Source organism: Thamnophis sirtalis, unplaced genomic scaffold, assembly GCF_051295495.1.
Source record: "Thamnophis sirtalis isolate CommonGarterSnake01/CBP01778 unplaced genomic scaffold, rThaSir2_p1.2 scaffold_5, whole genome shotgun sequence".
Taxonomy (NCBI): Eukaryota; Metazoa; Chordata; class Lepidosauria; order Squamata; family Natricidae; genus Thamnophis; species Thamnophis sirtalis.
The window spans coordinates 65,133,108-65,147,280 of record NW_028261385.1 but is presented as its reverse complement, the minus strand read 5'-3'; the positions used below and the strand labels follow the sequence as shown (position 1 = coordinate 65,147,280).

Below are 14,173 nucleotides of genomic sequence, written 5' to 3'. Positions count from 1 at the left end.
TATAGGTTTGCCCGATCCAGGCTGAACCAGGAGCAACCCACTTCTGCTACCTATCTGTTTGAGAAAAGATACTAAGGGTGCTGTGTTATTAAGGCAAAACTAACTATTTTGCCTCACAGGCTCAGACCCCTCACTTATTATGTGAGAGACAATAGAATTTATTTACACAGATTTGTATAAGGTTTATAATTGGGAGGGATATAAATAGAGATTAGGTATATTTCAGTATACAAAAGTTAACTTGTACTATTATGAATATTTCATTCTTTAGTATTTTCTTCCTTTTAATTTTGTATCTTTGTTTCTGATGGGAATCCGTTACAATTGCAGCTGCCAAGGGCTTTGTTTATACATTTCAAATATACAAGGACAAAATTTTCATCTTATGATGCTCTTTCTTGGGAGCACTTTATAAGACAGAGATATTTTAGTTCTCATAAATTTACTACACAGACTTGCCGTAATCTAATTATCCATATTAGACATCTAAATAAACCCTCTCCTGCCCAAATTTAAACAGTATTTAAAACCAATGCTTCTAATTATTTTGCTTAAGAGAAAAGTAAGAACAAAGAAGTCTAACTGAGGAGCATGGAAAATTTAAATGACAATCACACACATGTTTATATGAGAGTCCTGGATTCGTGGATCATGCTGAATGAGAGGCCCTGAGCCTCAATGTCATATGTAATCCTCAGGGATTTCCAAATTGTCACCAAACTGGAATGATAATATGACAGGAAGTAAAAATGATCAGATGCACGACGAGAGACATAATCAAATTAACTATTTTTCATTTTAATTACATTTTAATGTAAATTACATTTAGTTTTCATCCTGACTCATCCCTTAATGTTGGAGTATAGTCTTTAGCCTGGAAATATGTCCATACCATGAATCTAAGTCAGAATTAATTACAGAAGTTTAATAAATAAAATCCAGCTATTGTGGTTCAAAAACTATGATTTATTATGTTGAGTCATTACAGACAAATGGACTTTAATTAATAAACTTAGTTTATAGTGGCTTAGTATATATTATCTGAGGACAGGTAATGAGGCTTTCTATTCACTAGCTCTGTAAAACAGACTTTTCTGTTTTTCTGTTTAGTATCTAATATATTATTTCAAGTTTTTTTTAAAAAATATCCTGTTTTGTGGAAGTAGATTTCTTTTTATCTGATTGTCTACTAAGAAAGTTTGCCTCAAGAGATTTTAAATACTTTTTTTGACATTATAATTTGGCTTCACTGTTAAAAATCAATATTGCTGCACCATAGGGAAAAATGCGTAGTTTCTTTTTTTTAATTCAGTAGCTATATTTCCCATGTATTTATTTATATCATTGCTAATCTCATATGTATGATATATGTAATGTATGTATGTCAGTTTTCCCTAGTCCTCTCCTGGTTTCATCTGATTCATGTGCAGTCTGTGCTTGCCTTCCTCCAACTTGTTCACTTACCCCATAAGGCTGAGAAATTAGACCAATGGAAAGTATGGAAAAATGCTTTGTGAATATGAAAGCAAAAGTGGTTGTGAATGAGCAAAATTCATATAAGGAGTTATAAATAGTATGAGAATAAAGTTATTGTATAATATGTAAAAAGACAAAAAGTAAGGTGCAGAGAGCAAGGAATGGTAAAGTTTTAAGAGACCAAAATGAAGTGGATCAGAAAAGAGGGGAATGAAAAATAAAAGTGATGAAATGATATGAGATGAAATTAGAAGGAGGAAATCCCGGAAGAAGTATTTTATATTTATAGTTTATAGGGAGATGATAGCAAAATGCCAAAAAGTAAAATTAAAGAAACTATAACTGTTATGCCCAAGATAAATGTACAAAAACAAGTCATAATTACTGTGAGAATGTTGATAACAGTTAAAGCTCAGGAGTAGATTATATACCTGGAGAAATGTCCACATATGAATGCAATTTGTCTATGGAGTGACTGTGTCTATCTTGCTTAACATGATGTGAAAAACTGCATCTGGATTTAACAATTGGAAGAATTGTTATTGTTCCTTTATACAAAAGGAAAGCTAACAAAAATGAATGTAAGAACTACAGGGAGATTGTTAAGTATGCCTGAGAAGATGTTTGACAGAATTCTGATTGAAACTGTGGAAGAGGTCACACTGAGCAAAACTTTGGGAAGTACAGTGTGATTTTGTGCCAAGTAAAGTGCATAAACTAGGTTTTTGTTTTCAGGAAGTCATTGAAACACCGTGATAATTTCTGTGGCTTACAATTTTTTACTGCTTTTCTTTCTTTTGTGTAGTATTGTTTACACCAAATGGAAAATAACATGATGTGTGTTTATGTGTCCATGTAGCAGCAGTATGGATATTTATGCATCTCTATCTTGTTCAAAAAGATTATAGTTTGGACAAATCTTTTTCAGTATAAGAGTCCTCAACATAGAACCATTAATTTGGTGACTGCACAGAGTTGCAACTGCAAAGATAAAAGTGGCTTACAAGTGGACCTCACACTTATATCAGTTGCAGCATCCCTTTGGTTACGTGATGAAATGGCTCAGTGGCTAAGACGCTGAGCTTGTTGATTAGAAAGGTCGACAGTTCGAATCCCTAGTGCCACGTAACGGAGTGAGCTCCCATTACTTGTCCCAGCTTCTGCCAATCTAGCAGTTCGAAAGCATGTAAAAATGCAAGTAGAAAATTAGGGACCACCTTTAATGGGAAGGTAACAGCGTTCCATGTGCCTTCGGCATTTAGTCATGTCAGCCACATGACCATGGAGATGTCTTCGGATAACGCTGGCTCTTCGGCTTTGAAACGGAGATGAGCACCATCCCCCTAGAGTCGGGGATGACTAGCACATATGTGCAAGGGGAACCTTTACCTTTAAACCCACATGTATTTGATGGTTGCAATGTTCCGGGGTCATGTGATCACCATTTGTGACCTTCTCAGGCAGCTTCTGACAGAGTCAATGGGGGAAGCCAGATTTATTTAATAACCGAATGGTTTACTTAACAACTGCAGAGATTTACTTAACAATCCTGTCAAAAAGGTCATAAAATCAGGTGCAACTCATTTAATTACCACTTTGCTTAGCAATGGAAATTCTAGTCCCAATCATGGTCATAAGTTGAGGACTAACATTCCTGTTCAAAATTTTATATTTTAATGAAGTCCATGTTTAAAACTTCTTGTTGCAGATTATTCCACTGTTGTTAAAAATCACTCTAAAATTAAGTTGTCTTGCATGAGATATTTTCCCCATTCCTAGTACTTCTTTCTTCTCTGAGAGAAGCCTTCTGTAAATTTTTATTGATATCCTATCTTCATTTTTTTTTGCTAAATAATTTTCTAAAGCTGAACTTTTGCTCTTTGCTATCTTGACTAAATATTAAAATGATCAGGTTGGAACTACTGATGTATAAAATCCCCCTGGTTTGAAGATAGAGGGGGCTGTTAGGTCTTCGAAAAGATGGAAGATTTATCAATTTGTATAATGCCTTGAGATATAATTTACTTTAGACCAGAATTATAACTCTTTTAAACAAGTTCCCATGAATGTGACTGCAAGTCTTGCTGCAAGAATAAAATTAATTCCAATGGGATCTTATTTTATCATGTACATTCAGAAACCTAAGATGGGTTGAGAACATCACTTCAAAATATTATCTTTGTCTCTAGGAGTTTAACTAGTAACTTAAATCCCCCAATAAATTTTGAATTGTAACAATAAGATTTTGAAGGATACACTTAAGCCAAACATTGATTTGTTGGAAATATTGACAGTAATATTGACCATATGTTTTATATACTACATATGGTTCACATGTTACAGAGATTATGCTTTTATACATTTTAATTTTTTAAAAAACCCCACTGTACTCCAAAATTGCTTAAAAATAAAATCCATTACACTTGAATTCATAATCCCATCTATTTTTTCATGACCTAATGCTTTATGTCATGAAAATATGGTTCTATACATTTTCCAAATCTTGGAAACAATACTGAACAATTTGAATATCAGCCTATGAAAAAAACATGTATATATATTATCCATAGAACTCTTCATTGTTCATATTGAAATAATTATAGTTATCTCTGCCTTTCCAACCCATTTTTGAGCATTTACACCTCCCCTTTCCCAGAAATGTTTCCCCTAATTGTGGATTGCTCTAAAGCTTTTGGAACCATTATAAGATTATTTTAAACCAAGACTTTTATATAATAGGGAGCTGAAGAGCTAGATATTTACCTGAAAGGAAGACTTCTTTAAATTCAAGATATCCTCCTTCCAAAAAGAATCAAAATTTTAAAAAGTCTCCATTGCCTTAGAATCTAAAAAAATATTTCTTCTTCATTTTAAGTTATACTGATTTGGAGGAAAAATTCATTTTTATTTCAGGTAAATATAATAAATGAGATATATCATATAATTTCTTTCCTTACCAGTAGGTGGCAAGATCCCACAGAAACTTTCCCATCTGGACTACCTTGATAAGATTCTGTGACGAAGGCAATGCAGCCTAACAGTCAGTGCTCATCTTAATAAACACTTTGCTCTCAATACACTTTCCTCTTTTAAAAATTTAGAAACCCCCCTCCCAGAGCTTTTGTTTGTGTGGATTATATTTATCAATATTTACCATATTAAAAATTAAAATATATGCATTTGTATAATACTTATGTATTGAAACAGGTAAAGATAACAATACTAAAACCACTAGATATTAAATAATTATTTATGAAATATTGTTCACTTTTGAACAAATAAAAATAATAATAATGGTGACATTGTTTTAGATCTTTGCAAATATCTCCAACATCTGGCAAATAATTTTGATTTTTTGACTCTAGATTATTTATTAGAAAATAAAAAAGGAATGGTTTTGCTCTAACCATTGATGGAAAAGTGAAGGAGCTTGATGTGTTTTGTACTCAAGTTTTATTTGAAGATGACAAAACATGCAAGTGAGATGCACTGCTTGTGATTGGAGAATTGCAAGTAGTAAGGATAGTAGGTAGTCGGACTATATGCCTTAGAAAATAGAAACAAAGCAGCTTATAAATTTTTAACAAACTAATGATTTCTTCATTGCTATCACATTCTTCAACATTCAAAACAGTACATTTATACGTACATGGACATAACCAGATAGAGCACACAGAAATACAAAATTAATATATAATTAACACAATGAATTGAAGAGGTAAATTATAACAGCAAAACTGTGGCGAGAGGCTAAATAGGTGTAGTGTCACCAGGCTAGGAACTATAAAACTGTGAATTCTATTCCCGTGGCTCCCGCCTTAGGCATATGAGCTGGCTGGGTGACTTTGGGCCAATCATTCTCTCTCAGCCCTACCTACTCACAGGATTATAGTTGTGGGGAAAATACGAGGCAGAAGGAATATCAAATATGTTCACTGTCTTGAGTTGTTTATAAAAGATAGTAAAGGCTGAATTTAAAAAAAATCTAAAAAGTGGGAAGGAACAAATCGTGAACAAAGTCAACCAGCTATCAATACAATCTTGAGATATACCAACTGTTATCAAAGAAAACATCAGTGCTGCTTTGACGTCTTGAACTCATTGATAGTGAACCAGAGGAACTGTGGAATTAAATCAAAGGTATTTTTGAGGATGCATGTGAAATGAGATTACCCTCAATATAGAATAAAGCAAACTGGATGGCAGAACAGACAGTGAATATTGCCCAGAAGAAAAGACAAGACAAAGGCAAGAAAGACGTGATTTCAAGAAAACACTTAACACGGAATTTCAAAAACCTGTTAGAAGAGACAAGAAATAGTAAAGACATTGAAAATACAGTCACATAAAAACAAGGAAAGTCATCCAAAAGGAGATTGCAACTTTGGATTGATAATATTAAGAGACATCAATGAATAGATAATAACAGAGTCAAAAAAGATCCAACAAAGAGGATTATGCTGAAATTCTGTACAATATCAATATCTAAGATACTTTAGAAAATATTCCCTAGTTATTTTTTTACCAGGGAATACTTGGAAGAACGGATGAAAAGTTTCATCCCTGTTTCTTTCCCTGTTTATAATAAGGAAAGGAGTCCTGTGGATTTCACTCTGCTAGTCATTGCCAACTATAGGGGGCGGAGCTCATCTCTGTTTCCATTCCTTTTTATAATATTCCCTCCCTGTTTATAGTACTACATCCCTGTTTATAATACTCATTGTAAATTATCTTTGGTCATTTATAGGGCATTATTTTGTTAAAAGAAAAATAGAAGAATTTTAGAATGATTCTAGTTGTGCAGAGGTCTAGATTTGAAGGGTAATAGTGATTTGGAATATTCATTATGTAACTTCTGTTGGGTACACCTTAAATCAGATACATATTTTCCGAAGATTATATTTTATATTTTCCTAAGATACACACTCAGAATCACATTTTGCTCTTTCAACACAGATCCATATACAGCCATAATGCTGATAGGGAAAGTTATCTATATAAAAAAAAATCCAGATGAATGGAAGGCTTGTCAAGTTGCTTCTCCACAGATTTTGGATGGAGCATAAATATCCAGCAGATTCATGTGGATACATTATGTACCCATCAACATCAGCTCCAGTGAGCTTGCTGTCCTCTGCAAAATATATCCTGATCTGAAAAATTCACTTAATGATTCTTATTATATAAATGACAACAGTAGGAAACAAATGTTAGCTGAACTTTGCTGTTCCCAAAAAGCTAAATGAAGTTGAATTTAGGTGTATCCTTGTATAGGAAACTCCTTGGAAATCCAAAGGCTTGAGTCAGAGAAGCTGAGAATAAATAATAGATAAAAGCAGTGACAAACTACTTCTGTATTGTTGTCAAGAGTACTACATGGATATGTTCATGTAGTCACTGGGAATTAAACCCAACTCAAGAAAATGTGTATTGTACTGATGCACAAAAACGCAACCTTGTTATAAGAGATGCACATAATCTGAAATTATGAAACGGAGCCATAAATATTTTTTTTCTTCAGATAGACAACCTGCTTTGATTTATAGGATTTTTCTTACCAGTGTGGCAGCAAAGATCACATTAGGATTTCCCATTTTTAAAAACCAAATTGTAGTTTCTCAAAATATTCATATGTGAAAAAAATGGTTAGATTTTTCATTTAGGGAAACAAATGAACTTTGTTTATGGATCATGATTATGGATCATGATTGAATTATTTTCTAATTATTTAATTTAAGAATAATTTCTGATTTAAACAATAGTTTTCAACTGTTAATTGAAAAAAGAATTGCTAAAAATGTTATACTTGTGTCTTACTAATTATACTGTACTGAAGAACGAGAGACTGTGGAAGCCTATTAGCTAAGAATCATCTGAGATCACTGCTTTGGCTGATTTTAGAAACTTGAGTAGGATTGAACCTAGTTAATACATGAAAAGTATAATGGCAAACCACCACTTTTGTATTTTTACTAGAATGATTCCATCAATAGTTCCATGGAGTCACCAGGATTTGAACTTGATTTATGAGGAGATTTTGCCTTTACTGTTGTGTACATCACCAAAGTACTAATAATAGCTGGCATTATGTCTAAGTTAACTATGCAAGCCTCTTCGGTAATGCCAAATGCTTTATGCAAAGTGGCCTCTGAATGAGGGTATACAAAAACAACTAATATCTTATGCAGCGTTTCTATATTTAGAGAAGTTCTTTCCTGTTGTCAAAGTCAAACCAATTAGTATGCAATCCCACTTTTCATTACTGGGGTGTATATAGTTTGCAGTGTTACTTCTAAGTAGATAATATGTTATTCGCTTTGTGCAGTTGCAACCATGGAGATATTTTCTCTGTAATTCATCTTATTGTATTAAAATATACACACAATAAACCAAGTTCAAAAATATATTTAGCACTAGGATTTTAATGGATGTTCTGTTTAATTTTGCTCTTGAGACTTTGTCCAGTAATTCCAGTTATTGAAAGCTTTGAGGCTATAATAAATATCCAACTTGCATGCAGAGTTTTCTTCCAGTTTCGATAACTGCCAATCAAAGCTTTGTGATGACATGGTATGCCTCATTGAGTGAATTATAGCTTCCTTATTATAACATATCAATACCATATTCTTTAAAAAATCTGAGACCAATAAAAATGTTTATGGGAAAAATGATCTATGAAAGATAATTATAATCTATCCCTGTAATATAGGGAGAAAAAATATTTTCTATTTTATAGACATTAAGCGGTGCTTGAACATTTTAAAATATATTAGAATATTATGATTGCATTTTAAAAGCCCAATAAACTTACCTATGATTTTTCAAAACCACTGTTGGTGGCACAGTGGTTAGAGTGCAGTACTGCAGGCTGCTTCTGCTGATCATAGGCTACCATAGGCTATCAGTTGGCAGATCGAATATCACAAGGCTCAAGGTTGACTCAACCTTTCATCCTTCCGAAGTCAGGAAAATGAGGGCCCAGATTGTTGTAGGCAATATGCTAATTCTGTAAACCGCTTAGAGTGGACTGTAAGACACTATGAAGCGGTATATAAGTCCAAGTGCTATCGCTATTGTGACAAAATCAAGCTGGGAAAATCTGTCTAGAATGGATTTTTTAAAAATAGCTTGGGTTTAGGCATATTTTTTAGAGGACTGGTTGAATAAGAAACAAATACAAGCTTGGTTCTATCAGAATTCCTTTTTTGGCTGATAGTGGCTGCTGCAGCAAATGCAAACTCTTGTTATAGAAATCTGAACAGCAAAATGCCAGCCTCACCCTGGATCCATAGCACATCCATTTTGAATAATAGTTTTGCCTGTAGCTCTCAGTCCTCTGGTTTCCAAAATGTTAAGTGCAGCTAGTTATTAACTTGTGAGCTCTGCCCTGAATTTTGAGCATTCTCAATCTCTAGACTTTTTAGTGCAAATTGACTGGTATTTTGAATAGAAGCTTGTAGCTATTTAGAGGCAGGATAAAAGGGGGGTTCTTTCAGTTCAGATTTTATTTATTCATAACATTTCACAGAGAAAGGGCATTCACTATACTAAGAGGTCGACTTTTTTTTCAATTACATAGCTCTGCAAAACCATCCCCTTGCCTTCAAAAGCAACACTTCTGCTACTGTGCTTCTTTTGTTAGGAACATCGGTATTTAGGTAGACTTCTGTTAGACTTAACTGGCAAGTTTTTTTGGGGAAGGGGGCTAGCAGAAAGTTAATTTATCTTTCAGTCATCCTTTCCCTTGGGGGTGCGAGGTGGGGGCTGATACGCTAAAGCACAGATAATCCTCTGTTGACTCTTTGTGGATTATTTTCCATCTCACAGGAACGTAGATATCTTCAGCAATCCAAAATTGCCTAGATCCACTTCATTTGCTAGCCATATTCTCATTCTCTGACTCCAACATGACCTTTCCAGTACGTCTTTAGCAGATTTTTATTTCCTTTCCCCTCTCTTGAGAGCCGTATGTATGTGAAAACCTTATCTGTTTTCTCTCAGTTTCTTCCCATCCTTAAGTTTTCAGCTGCAAATATAATTGTGGTTCTAGGAGATTATGTGACATAATGATTATGTGGTATTCTGTTCCATTCTGTTGCTTAAATGGTAACTAGCATTATCTTTGCCTTTACTTTCTGAAATCGATGAAAAGGACTTAAGATCTGCATAGATAGTTCAGATCTGCAGCAGCCCATTAGACTGTAATTGGAAATTTATTTGTACATATTCATTGTCAAATACATACAAGATTTACCTTATGAAGTAGGATTCCAAATGACAAACTAAAGTAGCAGTATCAGAATATGATTTCATATATATATATATTTTTAAAAAGAAATAAACAGATTTTGAAAGAAGAAAATTCCAAAGGCTCAGATTATCATCTTCGTCATCATTCCAAAAGTATCACATTTAAGTTAGTTTCTTCTGAAAAAAAAATACATTTCCAACTTTCATTATGTTCACAAGTTACTAGGCACCTATATTACAAAACAAATAACATATTTTCAAGTACATCTCACAGGGACGGAACATCCCTGTCTGAGGAACATAACAGTAGTCCACATGCTATTGCACAGTCCCCGAGAATTTCTATATAAGTTAGAATGGATAACAGTTATATAGGCATGTATTAATTTTCAATATTAGCAATGAGGAACAAAGCTTTTCAACTAGATGTTTTTATGTTTCATGTAAAATATTTTATATCTTTATATCCAACTGTCATTTGTATGTAGAAACATCAAACATCTGATGCTGTAAAGTCTATTGCTTCCTATATATGTACTGAATGCAGTACATTTCCTTGGGTGTATTTGGTGTTGTTGGAAGAAATATCCTTCTGGGTTCAGTTCTAAGTGGGGCAGTGGTAGGTTCCGGATCCTGTTGCAACTGGTACAGTGCAACGGGGTGTGGCATCTACCACATGAACACGCACACAGGTGCGCAGCGCACGCATGCATCCTTGCCTCCTGCGATGCTCCATGACACTCCAGCTGCTCAGCGGAGCATCGAGCAGGGGCTGTACGCTCGGTGTGCAGAAGCGCTGAAAAGCCGAGGTGGCGCAGTGGTTAGGGTGCAGTACTGCAGGCCACTTTAGCTGACTGTGATCTGCAGTTCAGCAGTTCAAATCTCACCGGCTCAAGGTCGACTCAGCCTTCCATCCTTCCGAGGTGGGTGAAATGAGGACCCGGACTGTGGGGGCAAGTTGCTGACTCAATTTGCTAAAAAAATTTGTAAACCGCTTAGAGAGGGCTGAAAGGCCTATGAAGCGGTATATAAGTCTAATAAATAAATAAATAAATAAGAGCTCAAATACAGATAAGGAGAGCTGGCGGGCCGGTGGGCCCTCCAGAGCAACATACTGGAATGGTACCCAGTGCTCCTGGCAGGCACCAGTAGGCCCGTACTGGGGTGTACCGCCTGCAACCCACCACTGAAGTGGGAAGAAAGACACTGGAAACATGGTGGATGTTTGGAAAGATGGCTATCACCTTGGTGGGTGATGATGTAATGAAAGGGTTTTGAGCAATAACTCCTATAGCTCTGCCCGAAGGAGATGTTGTTATGTAGAATAGACTGGCCAAAGTCTTAATGGCCCATTGACAAGGGGGAAGGAACTGAGTTTCTGCCTCCCTTTTAGGGGAAATATTCTACCCTTTTAATATTTCTTAAAATATCTCATTTTCCTAAGAGAAGGGTGGGTGTCAACTTCCTACAGTGGCATCAGTATGTAGGACAGGTTACAAGAAATCAGTAGAATTTTTACACATGAACAAACTTTCATGTTGGATGAGTTCAGAAATAATTCCTTTTTTTTACACATTCTACATAATTAAAACAGCACCCTACTTTTTCTAGGTTGATGTCAGAGTGGCCAGGGAAAAACAAAATTAGGCTTGGAGTTGAAAATGACAAATCAGTATTTGTTGTGTGCTTTAAGTAAGCACAAAGCAAAAATAAATCCAGACCTATTCTAGATCTTGTGGAGACATTTGCTCCAAATATTGGGAAAAGGAAAGGATTTTCAAGAATAATCTTTGGTGCCTATAGTCCCACCAGTGGCATAGTTGAATATTTAAAACTGTAATCTAAATGATAGACTGTTCCGTAGTGATCACTGCCACTGCGAGGGATGGATTACTTTGGAGATGTTTTCACTTGAGAGGAATGGAGAATAATCCAGTAAGTCACATGATCTATATCTCCTTGACACATTTTGATAAACATATTTAACTGAATGCAATCGGGAAGAAATGGGGATTTTGCAGTAACCTTCCCCTGGAGTGTGGTGGGAATGGAGATTTTACAGTATCCTTCCTCTACCATGCCCGCCATGCCACGCCTGCCAAGCCACACCCACCAAGCCACGCCCACAGAACCGGTAGTAAACATGTTTGAATCCCATTACTGTTGCTACTACATGAAACTAGAATGAAGTCCTTTTACTTTGTGAGGTTGTCTTAACAAATGAATTGGTACTCTGTTTATTTTAAAGTTCCGTTTTGATGCGTCAAAATATTGCTGTTAATTTCTGAGATCTGACAAACATATACCATACTATATATGTTCAGGTTTAAAAATATTTCTGTCTTACTCTCTAGGCATGCCTTCAGTCAAGTTGAATACACAAAATCTCACAGTTGTTGAAGGCAAAACTATCACTTTATATTGTGAAGCCACAGGAAGTCCATCACCAACGATAGCTTGGGTTTTCAATAATATTGTTTCAAAACATGAGGTAAGATTTTGATATTAAAATATGTATATTAGTCATGGCAAAACTCATGTTTTGAATAGGCATTAATTTATCTTGGGTGGTCCTCATTTCTGCTGAAGCTCATTTTATCAAGGACATTTGGGTTCAGATCAGGGGTGGGTTCCTGCCAGTTCTAACCTCTTCGATAGAAGAGGTTCCACAAATCTACCATGCCGTTTAGAACTGGCTGCCTCCCCCTGCCTGTCTGCACCACGCTTGCCCCGCCCGCTCCTCAATGATTGGCTGGCTCACCAGTCTCCCCGCCCTCCTCTAAGAGTCCTATCTAAACCTTAAAGTCTTAAAGCTTAAAGCATTTGAACACCCCTGGGTTTTTTTCTAAAGGGTGAGGGGTACAAGGGTCTTGTAACTTGACAGCTTTAAGACTTGCACACTTCAATGTCAGAGTTCCTGAGCCAACATGGCTGGAGGAGGAATTCTGGGAGTTGAAGTCTACAAATCTTAAAGCTGTCAAATTTGAACACCCCAGGGTTTTTTTTCTGAAGGGTTAGGGGTGCAAGGGTCTTGTAACTTGACAGCTTTAAGACTTGCGTGCTTCAAATGCCAGAGTTTCTGAGCCAACATATTGGTTGCTAAGCAAGAGCATTGTTAAGTGAGTTTTACCATATTTTACAATTTGGCCACGCCCACCCAGTCACATGACTGCCAAATCACTCTCACTCGGTTACATGGCCGGCAAACCACTCCCACCCAGTCACATGGCCGGAAAACCATTGCCACAACGCAGGCCACACCTACAGAAGAGGTTCTAAAAAATTTTGAAACCCACCACTGGTCCAGATATAACTTTTTCAAAAGAGAATGCATAACTACCTGCTTCAGAATGGATGGCATTATACCTTTCCTTGGGGAAATTTTAATTTTCTCCTGAAATCATCTAGATATCTTGCTTTGCTTCTTAAGGAAGGGCGTAAACAAGCTAGATAATGGGGAAAGTCAAATTACCCAAACCCTTTTCTACTCCCTTGGGCTCTACAAACCTATAGTATCATACCGTGTTTACCACAATGAATGCTGTCCAATTGCCATCCAAGGGGAACTGGGCATAATAGATTATCTGCAAAGAGGTCCTCAAAACAAGCAGTGTGTATATGGTGCTTGTTCCATATTAGTAGTGAATAAGGTTTTTGAAAGTGTTCTTATTGTTAGATCGCTACAAGAAGAATCAGAGGCGTCTGAGGTAACTGTAACCGTTTTAATGTAACAAGAACGATAGTAACAGAAACAAACAGTAGACCAGACAGTCTATATAGTTGTGCAGTAGATCGGATAGTCTGTAACAGTAGACCGGATAGCTTCCGTAGTTATGTGGTAGATCGGGTAGCCGTTGGAGTTGTGCTGCCTTTTATACTCGCTGTCTTGCGACTGACAGCTCGGCAACTGGCAGGCGCGTCTGATTGGCTAAGACGCGCCTGGCTGCTGCCGAGCTGTCATTCGTAAGTGTGAGGACTTACAATGCTATATAACACTTATGTAAACTAGTTAAGTACATTTGTTGGCATTGATAGTATGCATAAAATCATACGCATTTAATGGAAATTCTCTAAGCCTGTGTATGTCTTTGTATTCCTTCTAGAGCGACACAAATAAGAACCCCGCTTCTTTTACTATAAAGAATGTCTCATCAAGTGACAGTGGCATACAGATTTACTGTATAGCAGAAAATACTGTGGGTGAAGACCAAGCTTCTGTTGACCTCACCGTGTTCTGTATGTAAATAACTTTAGACAATATTTTCATGTAGAAAATCGTTGCCTAATGAAAAAAAAAGGGAATTAACATTTTGGAATTTATGCTGAACTTTTTCCAGAGAGAGAGATCGTTTATAAAATAAATATTTGAAAGAAATTAATTAGGTTGAATAGAATAGAGCTGGAGGGGCCTTGGAGATCTTCAAGTCTAGCCCCTTGCTCAAGCAGG

General features: G+C 36.0%; 1 protein-coding gene across 7 annotated transcripts in view; it reads left to right on the top strand.

Moving 5' to 3' along the window:
- Positions 1-14,173, top strand: part of NTRK2 (neurotrophic receptor tyrosine kinase 2) — a 197,893-nt gene that overhangs the window by 34,801 nt on the left and 148,919 nt on the right. For all 7 annotated transcript variants that reach the window (XM_087715937.1, XM_087715936.1, XM_087715938.1 and 4 more), the window contains exons 7-8: positions 12,081-12,217; positions 13,830-13,962. In XM_087715937.1, the coding sequence (XP_087572063.1) occupies positions 12,081-12,217; positions 13,830-13,962 (270 nt within the window). The remainder of the gene's footprint in view (positions 1-12,080; positions 12,218-13,829; positions 13,963-14,173) is intronic.